The 17,948-nt window shown below is 40.3% G+C and overlaps 1 protein-coding gene across 1 annotated transcript in view; it reads left to right on the top strand.

Moving 5' to 3' along the window:
- The window catches only part of alkbh8 (alkB homolog 8, tRNA methyltransferase), a 36,780-nt gene extending 27,572 nt beyond the window's left edge, over window positions 1-9,208 (top strand). Inside the window, exons 10-11 of the mRNA XM_073043631.1 lie at window positions 559-708; window positions 7,240-9,208. Coding sequence (XP_072899732.1) covers window positions 559-708; window positions 7,240-7,788 — 699 coding nt within the window. The 3' untranslated portion in view covers window positions 7,789-9,208. The remainder of the gene's footprint in view (window positions 1-558; window positions 709-7,239) is intronic.
- The last annotated feature ends 8,740 nt before the right edge of the window (window positions 9,209-17,948 follow it).

The following is a 17,948-nucleotide window of genomic DNA, read 5'->3' as shown; positions in this document are numbered from 1 at the left end:
GGTACATCTGTAGAAGCTTTCAAGTGTTTTAGGTGACAAACCAAATCTCTTCAAATTCCTAATGAAATATAGCTCTTGCCTTTCTTTTATAGCTGCATCAATATGTTGGGACCTGAAATTGTTCACTCTCTTGACTTCTCATCCCTCTGAGGATTGGTTTGTGCTCCCTCGTCCTAAACACTGAGCTGTAGTCAATGAACAGCACCTTGATGTAGGTGTTTGTATTATCCAGGTGATCTAAGACCGTGTGAAGAGCCATTGAGATTGCCGTAGACCTATTTTGGCTATAGGCAAATTGCAATGGATCCAAGTCCTTGCTGAGGCAGGAGCTGATTCTAGCCATGACAAACCACTCAAAGCATTTCATCACTGTGGATATAAGTGTTATTGGATGATGGTCATTAAGGCTGATTACCTTGGGCACCAGTATAATTGAATACTCCAGCCTGTTGGTTGACAGTGTATTCAAGTGTGTTAACATTGACTTTAGAATTTTATAATTGCCTAATCTGTATTTCTAAGAATTCATATTGTAGTATTTTCATTCTCATTTAACAGATTGGTTGTGATCGCAGCAAAAATCTTGTTGATATTTGCAGAGAGAGAAAACTTGAGGTCTTCATCTGTGATGCCTTGCTTGTGCCCCTGCGTGGTGGCATTTGTGATGCTTGTATTTCTATAGCTGTTATTCACCACTTTTCAACAGAGGCAAGTATAAACTTAATTTCTGCGAAGAAATGTTCCTAAGCTGGGAATGTTTCTTTATTTTGTGTCCTTGCTTAGTTTGAAGTATTTCTGAATCTTTAATGGGAATAAAATGTTTTATTTAAATGTGTAAACATCTAAAAGGTCATATTGACATGGTGTAGGAACTGGGTTGTGTGTTCATCAAACTAAATAGGAATTTAAAAATGCCACCATCTATGCTCCCAAGTTTTTGTTCTGGCTTGAGAAATGCCATGCATAACCCAAAAATCAAAATATAGAGTTAGTGACATAATTTGCTTTAAAAAGAAAGGAATTAGTAAATGGTTGTGAATGGCAACTGTTACTAACTCTGGGTAAATATTTATTATATGTGCATTCTTGAAGATGGAGGGACAATTGTAAAATAGACTAAAATACAATTTGTGTATCTGTTTCCTAAACCCACTGTATGAGTTGTGCTCCTTCAAAAAACTTTGTTATTCTGCAGCTTTTGTTTTGCTCACTGTTTTTCCTTATTCATCTGAATAAGCTGCTGTAGCCCTATAACTTTCCTATAACCTAAAACTAATATGGCAGGGGGATGGGAACCCACACAGAAAAGAAGAAGTAAGTGATGCAGAGACGAAAGCTAGAGTTAGTGAAGAAAAAAGTAAGAGTAGAGTGCATAAAAATAAAAAGCAAAAATTGCATAGGCCTCTAGATTCTAAAAGGACAATGAGTATAAGGGCCCTTTATCTAAATGCCCATAGTATTAGAAACAAGGTTAGTGAACTTGTGGCACAGATCAGTAGCAAGGCATATGATTTAGTGGCCATTACAGAAACCTGGTTGCAAGGTGGAGATGACTGGGAATTAATATCCAAGGGTATCAGGTAATACGGAAAGATAGGCAGGATGGCAAAGGAGGTGGGGTGATGCTCTTAATTAAGGATGAGATCAGGGCGATTGTGAGAGACGATATAAGATCTACGGAGAAGAATGCTGAGTCCATCTGGGTAGAGATTAAGAATAGTAAAGGGGAAAAAACTCACTGGTGAGAGTTGTCTATTGGCCACCTAATAAAAATATTGCAGAGGCAGAGGCGATTAACCAAGAAATAACTGAGGCTTGTAAGAACAGAATGGCAGTTGCCATGGGGGATTTTAACTTCTACATAGATTGGGTGAATCAGGTTGGTCAAGGAGGTCTTGAGGAGGACTTCATAGAATGTATCCGTGATGGCTTTCTTGAGCACCTTGTTAGTGAACCTAGAAGGGAAAATGCTATCTTAGATCCAGTCCTGTGCAATGAGACAGGTAAGATTAACAATCTTGTAGTCAGAGATCCTCTTGGAAAGAGTGATCATAGTATGATTGAATATCGCGTTCTGATGGAAGATGAAATAGATCTAAAAGTAGTGTATTATGCTTGAACAAGGGAGACTACAACGGGATGAGGGAGGAGTTGGCTAATGTGGATTGGGAGCACAGGCTATTTGGTAGGGCAGTTGAGGAACAGTGGAATACTTTCAAAGAGATTTTTCACAGTGCTCAACAAAAGTATATTCCAGTCAAAAGTAAGGTCAGTAGGTGTGGGGAGAGCCAGCCTTGGATAACCAAGGGAATAAAAGATAGTATCAAACTAAAAGCTCGTGTACAAAGTCGCAAAGAGTAGTGGGAGACTGAAGGATTGGGAAAACTTTAAAAAGCAACAAAGAACAACTAAACAAGAAATAAGGAAAGGGAAGACTTTAACTTCCCTGATATTGATTGGCACCTGATTAGTTCCAGTGGTTTAGATGGGGCAGAGTTTAAGTGCATCCAGGACGGATTCCTGTCATAGTATGTTGACAGGCCGACTCAGGGGAATGCCATACTAGATCTAGTATTAGGTAACGAACCGGGTCAGGTCACAGATCTGTCAGTGGGTAAGCATCTCGGGGACAGTGATCACCGCTCCCTGGCCTTTAGCATTATCATGGAGAAGGATACAATCAGAGAGGACAGGAACATTTTTAATTGGGGAAGGGCAAATTATGAGGCTACAAGGCTAGAACTTGCGGGTGTGAATTGGAATGATGTTTTTGCAAGGAAATGTACTGTGGGTACATGGTCGATGTTTAGGGATCTCTTGCAGGATGTTAGGGATGAATTTGTCCTTGTGAGGAAGATAAAGAATGGTAGGGTGAAGGAACCATGGGTGACAAGTGAGGTGGAGAATCTTGTCGGATGGAAGAAGGCAGCATACATGAGGTTTAGGAAGCAAGGATCAATTGAATCTATTGAGGAATATAGGGTAGCAAGAAAGGAGCTTAAGAAGGGGCTGAGGAGAGCAAGAAGGGGGCATGAGAAGGCCTTGGTGAGTAGGGTAAAGGAAAACCCCAAGGCATTTTTCAGTTATGTGAACAAAAGATTGACAGGAGTGAAGATAGGACTGATTAGAGATAAAGGAAGATGTGCCTGGAGGCTGTGGAAGTGAGCGAGGTCCTCAATGAATACTTCTCTTCGATATTCACCAATGAGAGAGAACTTGATGACAGTGAGGACAATATGAGTGAGGTTGATGTTCTGGAGCATGTTGATATCAAGGCAGAAGAGGCGTTAGAGTTGTTAAAATACATTAGGACAGTTAAGTCTCCGGGGCCTGATAGAATATTCCCCAGGCTGCTCCACAAGGCGAGGGAAGAGATTGCTGAGCCTCTGGCTAGGATCTTTATGTCCCCATTGTGCAAGGGAATGGTTTCGGAGGATTGGAGGGAGGCGAATGTTGTCCCCTTGTTCAAAAAAGGTAGTGGGGATAGTCTGGGTAAATATAGACCAGTGAGCCTTGCGTCTGTGGTGGGAAAGCTGTTGGAAAAGATTCTCAGAGATAGAATCTATGGGCACTTAGAGAATCATGGTCTGATCAGGGACAGTCAGCATGGCTTTGTGAAGGGCAGATCGTGTCTAACAAGCCTGATAGAGTTCTTTGAGGAGGTGACCAGGCATATAGATGAGGGTAGTGCAGTGGATGTGATCTACATGGATTTCAGTAAGGCATTTGACAAGGTACCACACGGTAGGCTTATTCAGAAAGACAGAAGGCATGGGATCCAGGGAAGTTTGGCCAGGTGGATTCAGAATTGGCTTGCCTGCAGAAGGCAGTGGGTCATGGTAGAGGGAGTACATTCAGATTGGAGGGTTGTGACTAGTGGTGTTCCACAAGGATCTGTTCTGGGACCTCTATGTGATTTTTATTAACAACCTGGATGTGGGTGTAGAAGGGTGGGTTGGCAAGTTTGCAGACGACACAAAGGTTGGCGGTGTTGTGGATAGTGTAGAGGATTGTCTAGATTGCAGAGAGACATTGATAGGATGCAGGAGTGGGCTGAGAAGTGGCAGATGGAGTTCAACCCGGAGAAGTGTGAGGTGGTACACTTTGGAAGGACAGACTCCAAGGCAGAGTACAAAGTAAATGGCAGGATACTTGGTAGTGTGGAGGAGCAGAGGGATTTTGGGGTACATGTCCACAGATCCCTGAAAGTTGCCTCACAGGTAGATAGGGTAGTTAAGAAAGCTTATGGAGTGTTAGCTTTCATAAGTCAAGGGATAGAGTTTAAGAGTCGTGGGGTAATGATGCAGCTCTATAAAATTCTGGTTAGGCCACACTTGGAGTACTGTGTCCATTTCCGGTCGCCTCAGTATAGGAAGGATGTGGAAGCATTGGAAAGGGTACAGAGGAGATTTACCAGGATGCTGCCTGGTTTAGAGAGTATGCATTATGATCAGGGATTAAGGGAGCTACGGCTTTACTCTTTGGAGAGAAGGAGGATGAGAGGAGATGTGATAGAGGTGTACAAGATATACAAGATAGAGTGTACAGCCAGCGCCTCTTCCCCAGGGCACCACTGCTCAGTACAAGAGGACATGGCTTTAAGGTAAGGGGTGGAAGGTTCAAGGGGGATATTAGAGGAAGGTTTTTTACTCAGAGAGTGGTTGGTGCGTGGAATGCACTGCCTGAGTCAGTGGTGGAGGCAGATACACTAGTGAAATTTAAGAGACTACTAGACAGGTATATGGAGGAATTTAAGGTGGAGGGTTATATGGGAGGCAGGGTTTAAGGGTCAGCACAACATTGTAGGCCAAAGGGACGGTACTGTGCTGTATTGTTCTATGTTCTGAGATAGAGTATGAAAGTAAATTAGCACAAAATATACAAACAGCAAAAGTTTTTATAAATATATAAAGTGGAAGAGGGTGGCTAAAGTCAACATAGGTCTCTTGGAAGACGAGAAGGGGAAATTGATATTGGGTGATAAAGGAAATGGCTGAGGCATTGAATGACTGTTTTGTGTCGGTCTTCATGGTGGAGGACACGTCTAATATGCCAAAGAATGGTGCTATGGATGAAATGGGAGGTGAGGACCTCGATTAAAATCACTGTCATTAAAGAGATAGTGATGAGCAAACTAGAGGGCTTGAAGGTAGGTAAGTTCCCTGATCCTGATGGGATGCATCCCAGGGTGCTGAGGGAATTGGCAGAGGTTATAGTAGACATGTTGGTAATCATACACCAAAATTCTCTAGATTCTGGGCAGGTCCCAGCGGATTGGAAGACAGCAAATGTCACGCCACTTTTTAAAAAAGGATGTAGGCAAAAGACAGGCAACTATAAACCAGTTAGCTTAAAATCTGAAGTAATGGGAAATGCTTGAAGCTGTCATTAAGAAAGAAATAGCGAAGCATTTAGAAAGGAGTGGTCCATTAAACAGATGCAGCATGGATTCAGAAAGGTCAGATCCTATTTGACAAACTTATTGGACTTCTTTGAGGACATAATGAGTGCAGTGGATAGAGAACAAGTGGATGCCATATAATTGGATTTCCAGAAAGTGTTCGATAAGGTGCCGCACAAGAGACTTATAAATAAGATATGAATGCATGGAGTTGGGGGAAGTGTATTGGCAAGAATAGTGGATTGGTTAACCGATAGAAGGCAGAGAGTTGGTATAAATGGATGTTTCACTGGTTGGCAGTCAGTGGTGAGTGGGGTGCTGCAGGGGTCAGTGCTGGGTCCGCAGCTGTTTACTATTTACATTGATGATTTGGAAGAGGGGACTGAGTGTAGTGTAGCAAAATTTGCTGATGACACTAAACTTGAGTGGAAAAGCAAATTGTACAGAGGATGTGGAGAGTCTGCAGAGGGATATAGATAGGTTAAGTGAGTGGGCCAAGGTCTGGCAGATGAAATACAACATTTGGTAAATGCGAGATCAACCACTTTGGAAGGAATAATAAAAAGCAGATTATTATTTAAATGGTGAAAGATTGCAGTATGCTGTTGTGCAGCGGGACTTGGGAGTGCTTGTGCATGAATCACAAAAAGTTGGCTTGCAGGTACAACAGGTTATTAAGAAGGTGAATGGAATGTTGGCCTTCTAGAGGGATTGAATTCAAGAACAGGGAGGTCATGCTGCAACTATACAGGGTACTGGTGAGGCAGCACTTGGAATACTGTGTGCAGTTCTGGTCTCCATACTTGAAGGATATACTGGCTTTGGAGGCAGTGCAGAAGAGGTTCATCAGGCTGATTCCAGGGATGAAAGGGTTAACCTATGAGGCGAGATTGAGTCACCTGGGACTATACTGTCTGGAATTCCGAAGAATGAGAGGAGATCTTATAGAAACATACAAAATTTTGAAAGGGATAGATAAGATAGAAGTAGGAAAGTTGTTTCCATTGGTAGGTGAGACTAGAACTAGGGGACATTGCCTCAAGATTCAGGGGAGAAGATTTAGGACAGATGAGGAGAAACTGTTTTTCCCAGAGAGCGGTGAACCTATGGAATTCTCTGCCCAGGGAAGTAGTCAAGGCTTCTTCACTAAATATATTTAAGATACAGTCAGATAGATTTTTACATAGTAGGGGAATTTAAGGGTTATGGGGGGAAGGCAGGTAGATGGAGCTGAGTTTACAGACAAATCAGCCATGATCTTAATGAGTGGCGGGGTAGGCTTGATGGGCCGGATGGCCTACTCCTGCTTCTATTTCTTATGTACTCAGAGACAATGCTTGGGAAAACTTTGCAATAATTTCTCCATTTTAAAATCGTCATTCTACTTGTAAATATTTGTTTTATAAATATTGTATTCAGTTATTGACTTGAAATATGAAAGATTACCCACATTTTCCATCGCTACTGAAGAATTTTGCACCTTACAACTTGTACTTTTGCAATCAAAATAAATTGAATAGTAGATTGTACACTTGACAAACTTTGTTATTCTGTACTTTTCAAAATTACAATACCTTTTCAGGACAATATATTAATCCTGATGCATTAACTAATCCATGCTTAATACAAATTAATTGGGGTGCAAAGTTAGAAGTTGTTTTCTGTACAAAATGTTATCTATTCAACTCTTATCTGGGATTTGTTATATGATTTGAGAAGCTAAATTGGACAACATTACTATGTAGTGAGTTGGCTGATGTAAAATAGTAACTATAACATTTATAAATTTCTTCCTCTGTTTTAGTTTAGGTTTATTCAATGATTATTTTCAATTACAGGAAAGGAGGCTGTCAGCTGTCAAAGAGATTGTGAGACTACTACGGCTGGGAGGCAGAGGACTTATCTATGTTTGGGCAATGGAACAGGAACACAACAAAGTAAAGTCTAAATATCTCATGGAAAGGAAAGGAAAATTAGTCCGATCCAAAACTAATTGTCCTGACGTGCAAGCAGAAACTGAATACTCTTGCACCGATCAAGGTGCCAATAGGATGAATTTAACTTGTTTGGAGCAGTTACCAGATGTTATAAAGGATCCAATAGATAAACAAAATGGTGCAAAGCTGCCTATTCATACAAATAGAACTTCCTTTGATTCACAAGATCTGCTCGTTCCTTGGCATTTAAAAGGAGTTGGAGGCCAACACAAAGCTAATGGTGTCACAACGCTAACTCCTGAAGTCAAAGAACAAGTGGTTTATCATCGTTTTTATCATGTTTTTTCAGCTGGGGAATTGGAAAACCTCTGCAGAAGTATATCAAATATTAGGATTCTTCAGAGTTATTATGATCAAGGAAACTGGTGTGTCATAATTGAAAAATGCTAAAATGATGTAACTTCATATTTAATTGATGCATATGACAATATAGTATAATTAGAATCTTAATAGCAGCAGACCTTTTAAAAAGAAAAACACTTAAAAAAGAGGTAATAATGATTAAATCATGTGGTAATAATCATTGAGCTGTTTGTATTTTAAATGCTTATTTTCATCCGTCTTCAGGATAACTAATGCACAAAAGTTCCATGTGAGAAGTTCATTTCAGAAGGTAGAGGTTGGATTGGGTTGGTTTATAAATGTCACATACTCTGCAATAGAGTGAAAAGCTGTTCATATAGTTCTATTCATTACACAGTGAATTGTGGTAGTACAAGGGTAAGACAATAGATGCAGATAAGATCTGACAACTACAGAGAGTGCAATGCAAGTAAACAATAATCTGCAAGATTAAGATAGGTAGATTGTGAGGTCAAGAGACCATTTTGTTATCCTAGGGAACTATTCAATAGTCTTATAAGAGCGGGGTGGAATCTGCCCTTAAGCCTGGTGTGTCATGCTTTTAGACTTTTTAATCTGCCTAGTGGAAGAGGAGAGGAGAGAAATTACAAATCCTTTTTATAATGTATCCATCTAGAACTATTTGAAGCAATCTAAAAACATTGTTGATCTCTCTCACGCTCTCTTTCTTGCGTGCGCTCTCAACTTTGTGTCATTATGATGCATGTTTAAATAGAGACTTCAACACAGGAAATCATTGGTCACATTGCAGGAAATGAATGCACCAATAATGTGCTGTGTGAAACAACTTGAATCTTGGGTCACCATGGCCATGTCAGGTTTATATAAGAAACGTCCCAGTAAGGGAGTAGGAGAAGATTTGGTAGAATCGCTCTTAAACGGGCATTATTCATGCATGAATAATTGTTTTTGCTTTGAGTGTGAAGAGACAGTGACAGTTTTGCATTTTCAAGTCACTCGCAAGTGAGGAAAGTAGAACCACTAAACTTTAATTTTAAAAACATAGGAGTACATTGATGTGTTGAATGTTTCCCAGAGTCTTCATGCATTCCTAGAAAGCTTGAGTATTTACAATGCTGTTTGTTTGGTTTTCTTTTCTATTTATTATATAGCTGTTCCAACTGAAATTGTTCCCAGTTTTGAAACAAACATGAATTGGAAATGCACCTTAAAGAGGGTTTAAAATTTTGTGCGCTATATAAAAAAAACTATCACTGATACAAAAACACCCAATAAATGAAGAATAACATTTTATAACCGGTGTATGTAATACCTTTTTAAAAAATTAATAGGGAATAATGCTAGTGAAATGAACTGGATTGTGGCTAATGTGTTTGACTTCCCCCATTTATCTTAATAAGATAGAGTGAAAGTGTTTCAATAGATGTGTAGGAAATTTCAGATTTTTAAAAAAAAATCCTTGGCAATCAATAAAAATCTGCTCCAATTTTCTGGGTTTACCATTTTAATGTTGAATTTACAGTTTATAATTGTTTTTTTCCATTAGCTGGTTTGGATAAAGTTACTGGCAATGTGAAATTTATTCAAGGTTTACTTTCAGTACAAAAATCACTAACAGTTATGTTTTGAACTAGTTTCCTGTGCTGTTTGCATCAAGATTTTTTTTTGTAATGCATGCAACATTTTAGTTCACAGAATTACCAGAACATGTACATTAATGTAAGTTGTCAAATTGTGACATTCTTTTACCAGGTTTTCAAATACCAACATTATTCTGTTATTCCTCTATGAAGTATTTTACCTTGTCTAATATAGATAACCTTCCTCTAGGCGTACGTTAGAAATTTGCTTTGTCTTGCGTTTTGGGAAGATGAAAATGATGACTGGTGACATGCATCCTGTATTGGAAGAGTTTAGTGGATTCTACGTTCTTGATTCATGCAAGTTTTCCAGAAATACAACTGATTCACCCAGGAGATCTACAAAAGAACCTGCAACATAATTCCATACTCTGAAATTATTTACTGTCTGTTACACCGCTGGCATTTAGAGCAACAATGTAGGTCCTCCATCTTGGTCTGTCCTTGGCCATCTTCTCTATTGTGCCACAGATGTGGTTCAAGGTTTCTGCCTCTACTATACAGTGCCAAGTTGTCTTTGGTCTTGGTCTTGGTCTTGGGGTGGTGTTCAGGGCTTCCTTCATTGTGCCAGTAGCTTCCTCTTGGTTTTCACTACTGTCAGCCATGCAAGTCCTGAGTGGAGACTCGGGAATACCATTGCACACAGATATAGATGTATTGTTCATTGCTGTTTCTTTAACAATTTTTTAACCAGACGGTTGTTACTCCTGAGCTGAACCCCTGATCTGCAGGACCAGTGGACCACTGTTAGTCTGGCCTTTATCCTTTGACCTATTTGACATGGGTGACCCTATCATGAGCCAAAGAGCAAGGTCTGCTCTCCAGCCAACACAGTTCTCTGATTCATTGAGACATGCAAACCTCTACACACTTATGGCAAGGTTGTAGTCCTCTTGGAGGATACTCTGAAATTGCTCTCTTGAGTCTTTGATGTCAAAGACTGCTTTCAGGAGTGATAGTTGTATTGCTCAGAAATGAGCTCTTCTGACAAACACAGCAATGTTGACCTTTTCACCCACCAACAAAACATTCTGCCTTATCAGCCACAACACAGGGCCTCCAGCAGATATTTGTGATTATTGATTTCATAGTACAAGTGATATTGCTGGAAGATGGAAAATCAAGCAGCAAAAACAGGAGTTTTTACTTCCTGGAATGGCTTGGTTATTTGAAGTGCAGCAATACAGTAATAGAACTGGTTGAGGATTATGAATATATAAAACACTTAAGGTAGATGAATCCACCATCTGCTCTTTGCAGATGGTAGAGCCAGTTTGGCATGGATATGTGTGTGGGGTTATGTCCTGAGGGGGAAAAAAGTCTGGGAATATCTTTCTACTGGGTTGATAAGAAAACTTCAAATATTAAATATTCAAATATTATGAGAATGTGCAGGTGAAGCCATTGGAAGTAATTAGCATTGTGGGTCTAAAAGATAAGACATTTTAGTGGTTAGGTTACAGTTTTGATGCACTCATTAATAAAGATCGACTGTTTCCATTGTTGGGAAACAATTTAAAATAGTTACTAGGAGCAGGAAAAGAAGCTTTATTGGTGAGTTAATGGAGAACAGAGTGTTGCTTGGAATAATTTTTTTTAAAGATTAAGTCATAACATAGTTGGATTAGTAGAGGATAGGACAGAGGTTTTGCATGGCATTTACATTGCAAAATTAAGTCCATCAATCCTTCACAAAAGCCTGGATCTTAATCCAACTACACATTATCACCCCCACCCCCCCCCCCCCCCCAATGTTATGGCCAATGCATTCATGGAAATCCTCACTTGTTTAATTTGCAAATCACCACTCAAAAATTTGAGGGGTGGAATTAAATTTGCTCTCAGTGAAGTTGTGTTGGGATGTGGATGGTGATATCAATGTACATATGTCACCACTCTTGGAAAAGAAACATCACATGAAATCTCAGCTAGGGTTTGCCAGAAGGCATGTGGAAGACTCTGAAGTCAGCTGGAAGAAGATTCTATGGTCTGATGAAACCAAAATTGAGCTCTTTGGCTATCAGACCAAACGCTATGTTTGGCGTAAGTCAAACACTGCATATCATCAAAAGCACACCACCCCTATAGAGAAGCATAGTGCTGGCTGCATCATGCTGTGGGATACTTCACCGCAGCAGGGCCTGGAAGGCTTGCAAAGGTAAAGGGAAAAACTAGTGCAGCAAAATACAGAGAAATACTGCAGGAAAACCTGATGCAGTCTGCAGGAGAACTGCAACTTGGGAGAAGATCTGTTTCCGAGCAGGACAATGACCTGAAGGATTATGCCAAAGCTACTCAGGAATCCCTTAAAAACAAAAAAGTTAATGTCCTATCACAAAGAAGAGAAAATCTGCAGATGCTGGAAATCCAAGCAACACAGATAAAATGCTGGAGGAACTCAGCAGGCCAGGCAGCATCTATGGAAAAGAGCACAGTCAATGTTTCAGGCCGAGATCCTTCCTGGAGAAAGAAAGGTGAGGAGGAGAGTTTAAAGGTGGGGGGAGGTGAGGAAGTTCAAGGAATCGTTCATACCCATCAAATTGGAGGCTACCCATATGGAATATTAGTGGTTGTTCCTCCAACCTGAGTGTGGCTTCATCACAACAGTAGAGGAGGCCGTGGATGGACATATTGGAATTGGAATGGGAAGTGGAATTAAAATGGGTGGCCACTGGAAGATCCGGCTTTTTCTGGCAGATGGAGTGTAGGTGCTCGGCGAAGTGGTCTCCTGATCTATGTCATGTATCACTGATATACAGGAGACTACACCGGGAGCATCGGACACAGTATATGACTCCACCAGACTCATAGGTGAAGTGTTGCCTCACTTAGAATTGCCATGAATGGTAGTGAGGGAGGAGGTGTAGAGGCAGGTATAGCACTTGTTCTGCTTACAAGGGTAAGTGCCAGGAAGGAGACCAGTAAGGAGGGACGAATGGACAAGGCAGTTGCATAGATGGCGATCCCAGTGGAAAGCAGAAAGTGGGAGTGAGGGAAAGATGTGTTAGGTGGTGGGATCCCATCAGAGGTGGAAGTTGTGGAGAATTATATGCTGGACACAGAGACTGTTGAGGTGGTAGGCGAGGACAAGAGGAACCTATCCCTAGTAGGGCAGTGGGAGGATGGCATGAGTGCGTGAAATGGAAGAGATGTGGTTGAGGGCAGTGTTGATGGTGAAGGAAGGGAAGCCCCTTTCTTTGAAGGAGGAGGGCAGTTTCTTTATTCTAGAATGAGAAGCCTCATGTTGAGAGCAGATGCGGCGGAAGTTATTGTCCTGGAGTGGCCATGTCAGAGTCAAGACCTCAATCCAATTGAGAATTTGTGGCAGGACTTGAAAAGGGCTGTTAACTCACAATTACCATGCAATCTAATTGAGCTTGAGCTGTTTTGTAAAGAAGAATGGGAAAAATTGCAGTGTCCAGATGAGTAGAGCTGATAAAGAGACCTATCCACACAGACTGAAGGCTGTAATTGCTGCCAAAGGTGCATCTACTAAATACCGACTTGAAGGGGGTGAATACTTATGCAATCAATTATTTTTTGTTTTATATTTGTAATTAATTTAGATCATTTTGTAGAGATCTCAAATTCAGATTCAGTTTATTGTCATTTAGAAACCACAAATGCAATGCAGTTAAAAAATGAGACAATGTTCCTCCAGAATGATACCACAAAAGCATATGACAAAACAGACTACTCTAGAAAATCCACATAATATTTGGCAATCCCCAATCCAGAGTCCGGAGAGGCTGCTGCATATTAATATCGCGCTACTGTCTTAGCACGTTCCCCGGAAAGGAGCTCCAAATCCACCAGACAAATGACCAAAAACTAAAGCTACAAGACCTGCACAAAACCACATAGTTACAACATATAATTACAACAGTGCAAACAATAGCATAATTGATTAAAAAAAAACAGACTATGGGCACAGTAAAAGTAGTCCAAAGATCTGTTTCCACTTTGACACAAAAGAGTCTTCTGCTGTTGATCAGTGTCAAAAAAATGTCAAATTAAATTCACTGTGATTCAATGTTGTAGAACAAGAAAACATGAAAACTTCTGGGGGGGGGGGGTGAATACTCTTTGCAGGCACTTTAACTTATTTTTTATTCTTTCTTTCTTCTCTCCTAATATTTATACATTTGTGCATTTGTAATGCTACTGTGACACCGTAATTTCCCTTGGGATCAATAAAGTATCTATCTATCTAAAAACTGACTCATGATTATTCCTCAGGGATACTTGTTAACGTCATCTCCAGAACTTTATTACATAAAAACCGTACCTTAATACCTTCTGGAATACCTAAAGTTTTGTCCGTGCACATCAAACCACCCACCCCAACAGAATACAAATTTGAATCCTCTATGTCTTGTTTGTTAGCCCACATTACCTGTGTCCACTGACTGATAACCTAATGTCCTCCAAGTAAAAACATTACTGTTGGTACATTTGTCGGCTGTAATGTACTGGAGCAAGACAAACCATGGCGCCAGTCATCATTAGTTCCTTTGCAACAAAATACATTTTTCTCCTCATGTTGAAATAAACCTGTAATACACAAGGGTAATGTTTGCTCTTATTTCTAGTTTCAATCTTAAATTATTTTAAGTTCATATTTTCTAGAGCGTCCAATCCAGGCTCCCAATTGTCTTTGGATTCAACCACCCATTTTTCCTAACCCAATTTTGATTCAGGGTGGGAGAGGCAAGCACCAACATTTTCTTTTGTTTGACAAAACCCTCCCACTTCTCGGGATGAGTGAGCTGAAAAGCATCCCTTGGTCTGATTTGTTTCTATCTTCTTGGAGCAGTTGTTCTGACCTCAAATCTTCCAAACTGGGACCATCATGTACATCGATGATGGTAACTTTCCTGTTTCTCCTCCATCAATTTCAGCTGGTTGATATGGTGCCACCCATTTTTATCTGGAAAGATCAGTACTTTGTACACTGATGGATTTGTTTTATCTATAATTTCATAGGGCTCTGCAAACCTTGGACTTAAAATGAGGTGTATTCTAATCATCACTCTTTGTCTTGGAATTAATTCTATGGGACTGACTTTTGAGTCAAAGGCTTTAATCTGTTGCTTCTTCTTTCTTATTTGATGGGCTGCCACATATTTGGCCTCCTTCACTGTCTCTACTAATTATTGTACCCACTTCTCTGACACAATCCCATCTATTTTGGGTTCTGACAAATCTAATTCTAACAACTCCCTCCAATCCTCTTGTGTCCCTTCCGCTTATTAGTTTATAAGGGGTGTAACTTATTATCATCAGTACATAATGCATAATTGCACCATTTTGGCATTCTTTTTTTTAGTGTTCGACTCTTCAGAATTCCACTAGACTGTGGTCTATAGGATATATGAAATCTCTGCCCGATCCCTTCAAGTGCCATGACCTCTTGCATTTTCTGGGCTGTGAAATGTGTGCCGTGATCCAAATCTCTACCTCTGAGTAATTCCCAGCGAGTAAATACCCTTTCCAATAAGATTTTTGTAAGATCTTGGCTGTGTTTGTCTTGTCAGGAAAGCTTCTGCCCACTCATTAAAAGTATCTACTACTACAAGAATATATTTGTATCCTCCTGGAGTGGGTGGTATCTGCAAATTAGTCCAAGGCCTTTCCATGAGGAATTGGGGATATATTAAAAAAGTCATTTTTAACCTCTGTAATCTCTAGCTAAAAGAATAATTTTGACTAAATAGAATTTTTGAACTGAAGTAAATTATCTTCATCAGTCAGCTAAAACAGGCCAGTTCTCCCTGGCTTGCAGAGAGACATTGAGAGTTTGATAACATTGTACATTGTACTCTTGTTAGAGTAACGGGAGGAGGAGGGCTCACCAATAAGGACAGGAATGAACATCCATCTGTAATTAAGTCAGGGCCTAGCAAAGGGAATAATTGATAAGAACTGGACAGCACATTCAACTGTAATTAAGCCTTGATCTACCAGTCTCTCTGTAACTAAGTTTCCCATCAACAGACTTGGGGGACGTACCAGTTCAAATAACATTTTGCAACAGTAATGTATGGGGCTTACTCTGTATAAATATATGGCTGTAACCTGAGGGAACGGGCCCACTTGTCGGATGGTGGCAGTACTTACGTGCTTTCTCTTTGACATCTGGGTCTGAAACTTCTGCAGGAGTGTGCACAATAAACTGTTGTAACTCTAAGAAGCTGGTTTCCCGAGTTTTATTCAGATTCAGCTTTAACATCCACTGGTCTGATGTGTCAGAGGGTACCTTTCTTTATATTTCTGTCAGGATTATATCCCTTGGCTCCCTGGTGTCCCCATAGATCATGGTACCAGTGGATCATCTGGCTTCATGTTGCATCTGGAACCACAAACATTGATTCACATAGTACTACTATGCCTTTAACATGAACCCCCTTGTGGTCTTTGTATATTTCTGACCCTGCTCCTTCTATCAATCTTTAAAATTCTTTATCTTTCTTCTGCTCCTATTAAATCCATAACCTAAACCTGTTGTTTCTGCTGCCTTCTGATCTCCCCAGTCTACGGTTACTATTCCTGCCCATTTAAAGCAACCTGCTTCGCAGGATCTGCCTTCCTATTCCCCTCTGGTGATAGTTTTGAGTGGGCTTTCACCTTCGTGACTCCATATTCTTTTCCCTTTGATTCTTCAGAAATATACCACAATAAAGCAGCAGATGGTAGGGGCTACCCGTCAACTGAAATAAACCCTCTGGCTTCCCACAGAGGTATATGTTCTGTAGAGCTGTTACAAACGTACATATGATCTGAGGGTATGACTGATCCAAATGGAAAACATTCTGGGTAGGTAACCACAGCAGTTGCCAATTCTGCTATCTATACACTCATGATCTTGGGTAACACACCTTTCCTGACTATGTTCATCCTTTACATAAATCCTACACCTCTCCCCTGTAATCAGCATGTCTGTGCGGGTGCCATTTTCTTAGCTTCATGGTGTATTGAACTGCACAATCTCACTATTTGGATGAAGAGGCTTCTAATGAAATTCATGTTGAATTTATTAGTAATGGTCTTGTAATTGTGACTCTCTAGTTTTGGTTTCTCCCACTTGTGCAACTATCATTAAATGTTCAAATTTCCAAATTCCTTCAAAATCTTTGATGTCTATGGGACCATGACTCTAAGAAAAGAATTCAATGTTCAAAGTACATTTATTATCAAAGTACATATATATCATCATATATAAGCCTGAGATTCATTTTCCTGTGGGCACTCAGTAAATTTAAGAACCGTAACAGAATCAATGAAAGGCTACAACCAACAGCATGGACAAACAACCAATGTGGAAAAGACAACAAACTGTGGAAATACCAAACAGAAAAAAAAAGAATAAATATCTAGAATACGAGATGAAGACTCCTTGAAAGTGAGTCCATAGGTTTTGGGAACAGTTAAGTGATGGGATGGGGCAAGTGAAGTTGAGTGAAGTTATCCCCAGTGGTTCAAGAGCCTGATGGCTAAGGGGTAATAACTGTTCCTGAACCTGGTGACATGAGTTACAACTGCTCTGCATATCACAGGAACCAGCCTCCCTTCTATAGACTAGCTATACTGCTGGTTGCTTCAGCAAAGCGGCAAACAAAAAGCGGCACCTACTCCAGACATTCTGTCTTCTCCCCGCTCTCACGGGGCAGAAGACACTAAAATATGTAACACCAGGCTCAAGGACAGCATCTTATCAGACTCTAGAACGGACTTTTTGTACAATTCTTTGTCTCACTATCTACCTCGTTCTGATCTTACACTTTATCATTTACTTGCAATGCACCTTTTCAGCAGTTTTTAACTATTGCTGTACCTTATTTTAGCTTAATGCACCGTGTAAGGAATTGATCTGTATATGCGGTATTCAGGACAAGATTTTCACTCTATCTTGGTAAATATGACAATAATAAACAAATGTCACTACACACTCAGTGGCCACTTTAATAGGTACACAAGTACAGTTGCTTATTAATGCAAATATTTAATCAGCCAGCCAATCATATGGCAGTAACTCAATGCAAAAAAAATGCATGTAGAGGTGGTTCAGTTGTTCAGACCGACTATCAGAATGAGGAAGAAATGGGATCTAAGTGAGTTTGACCGTGGAATGATTGTTGGTGCCAGGCGGTGTGGTTTGAGTATCTCAGAAACTGCTGATTTTCACGCATACCAGTCTCTAGAGTTTACAGGTAGTGGTGCGAAAAACAATACAAAATCCAGTGGGCGAAAATGTCTTGTTAATGAGAAAAGTCACAGGATCATTACCAGGCAGGTTCAAGGTGATAGAAAGGCGACAGCAGCTCAAATAAGACGAGAAAATAACCATAACCGCCACGCGTTACAGCAGCGAGATGCAGAAAGTCATCTCTGAATGCACATGTCGAATCTTAAAAGTGGATGAACTTTATTAACACGACTTTATTAAGAACAGGGAACACCTAATAAACCTACGGAAACTAACATAAGTGGAAAACTGACCTACACACGTGTCTGTTACTGGTAGTGCGCATGCGCTTCCGTTTGGACGACTTTTAACGACGTTTCGAATAGTCACTTTACGACTGC

This window comes from Hemitrygon akajei, chromosome 4, assembly GCF_048418815.1.
Source record: "Hemitrygon akajei chromosome 4, sHemAka1.3, whole genome shotgun sequence".
NCBI lineage: Eukaryota > Metazoa > Chordata > Chondrichthyes > Myliobatiformes > Dasyatidae > Hemitrygon > Hemitrygon akajei.
This window is presented reverse-complemented; position numbering and strand designations above follow the sequence as displayed.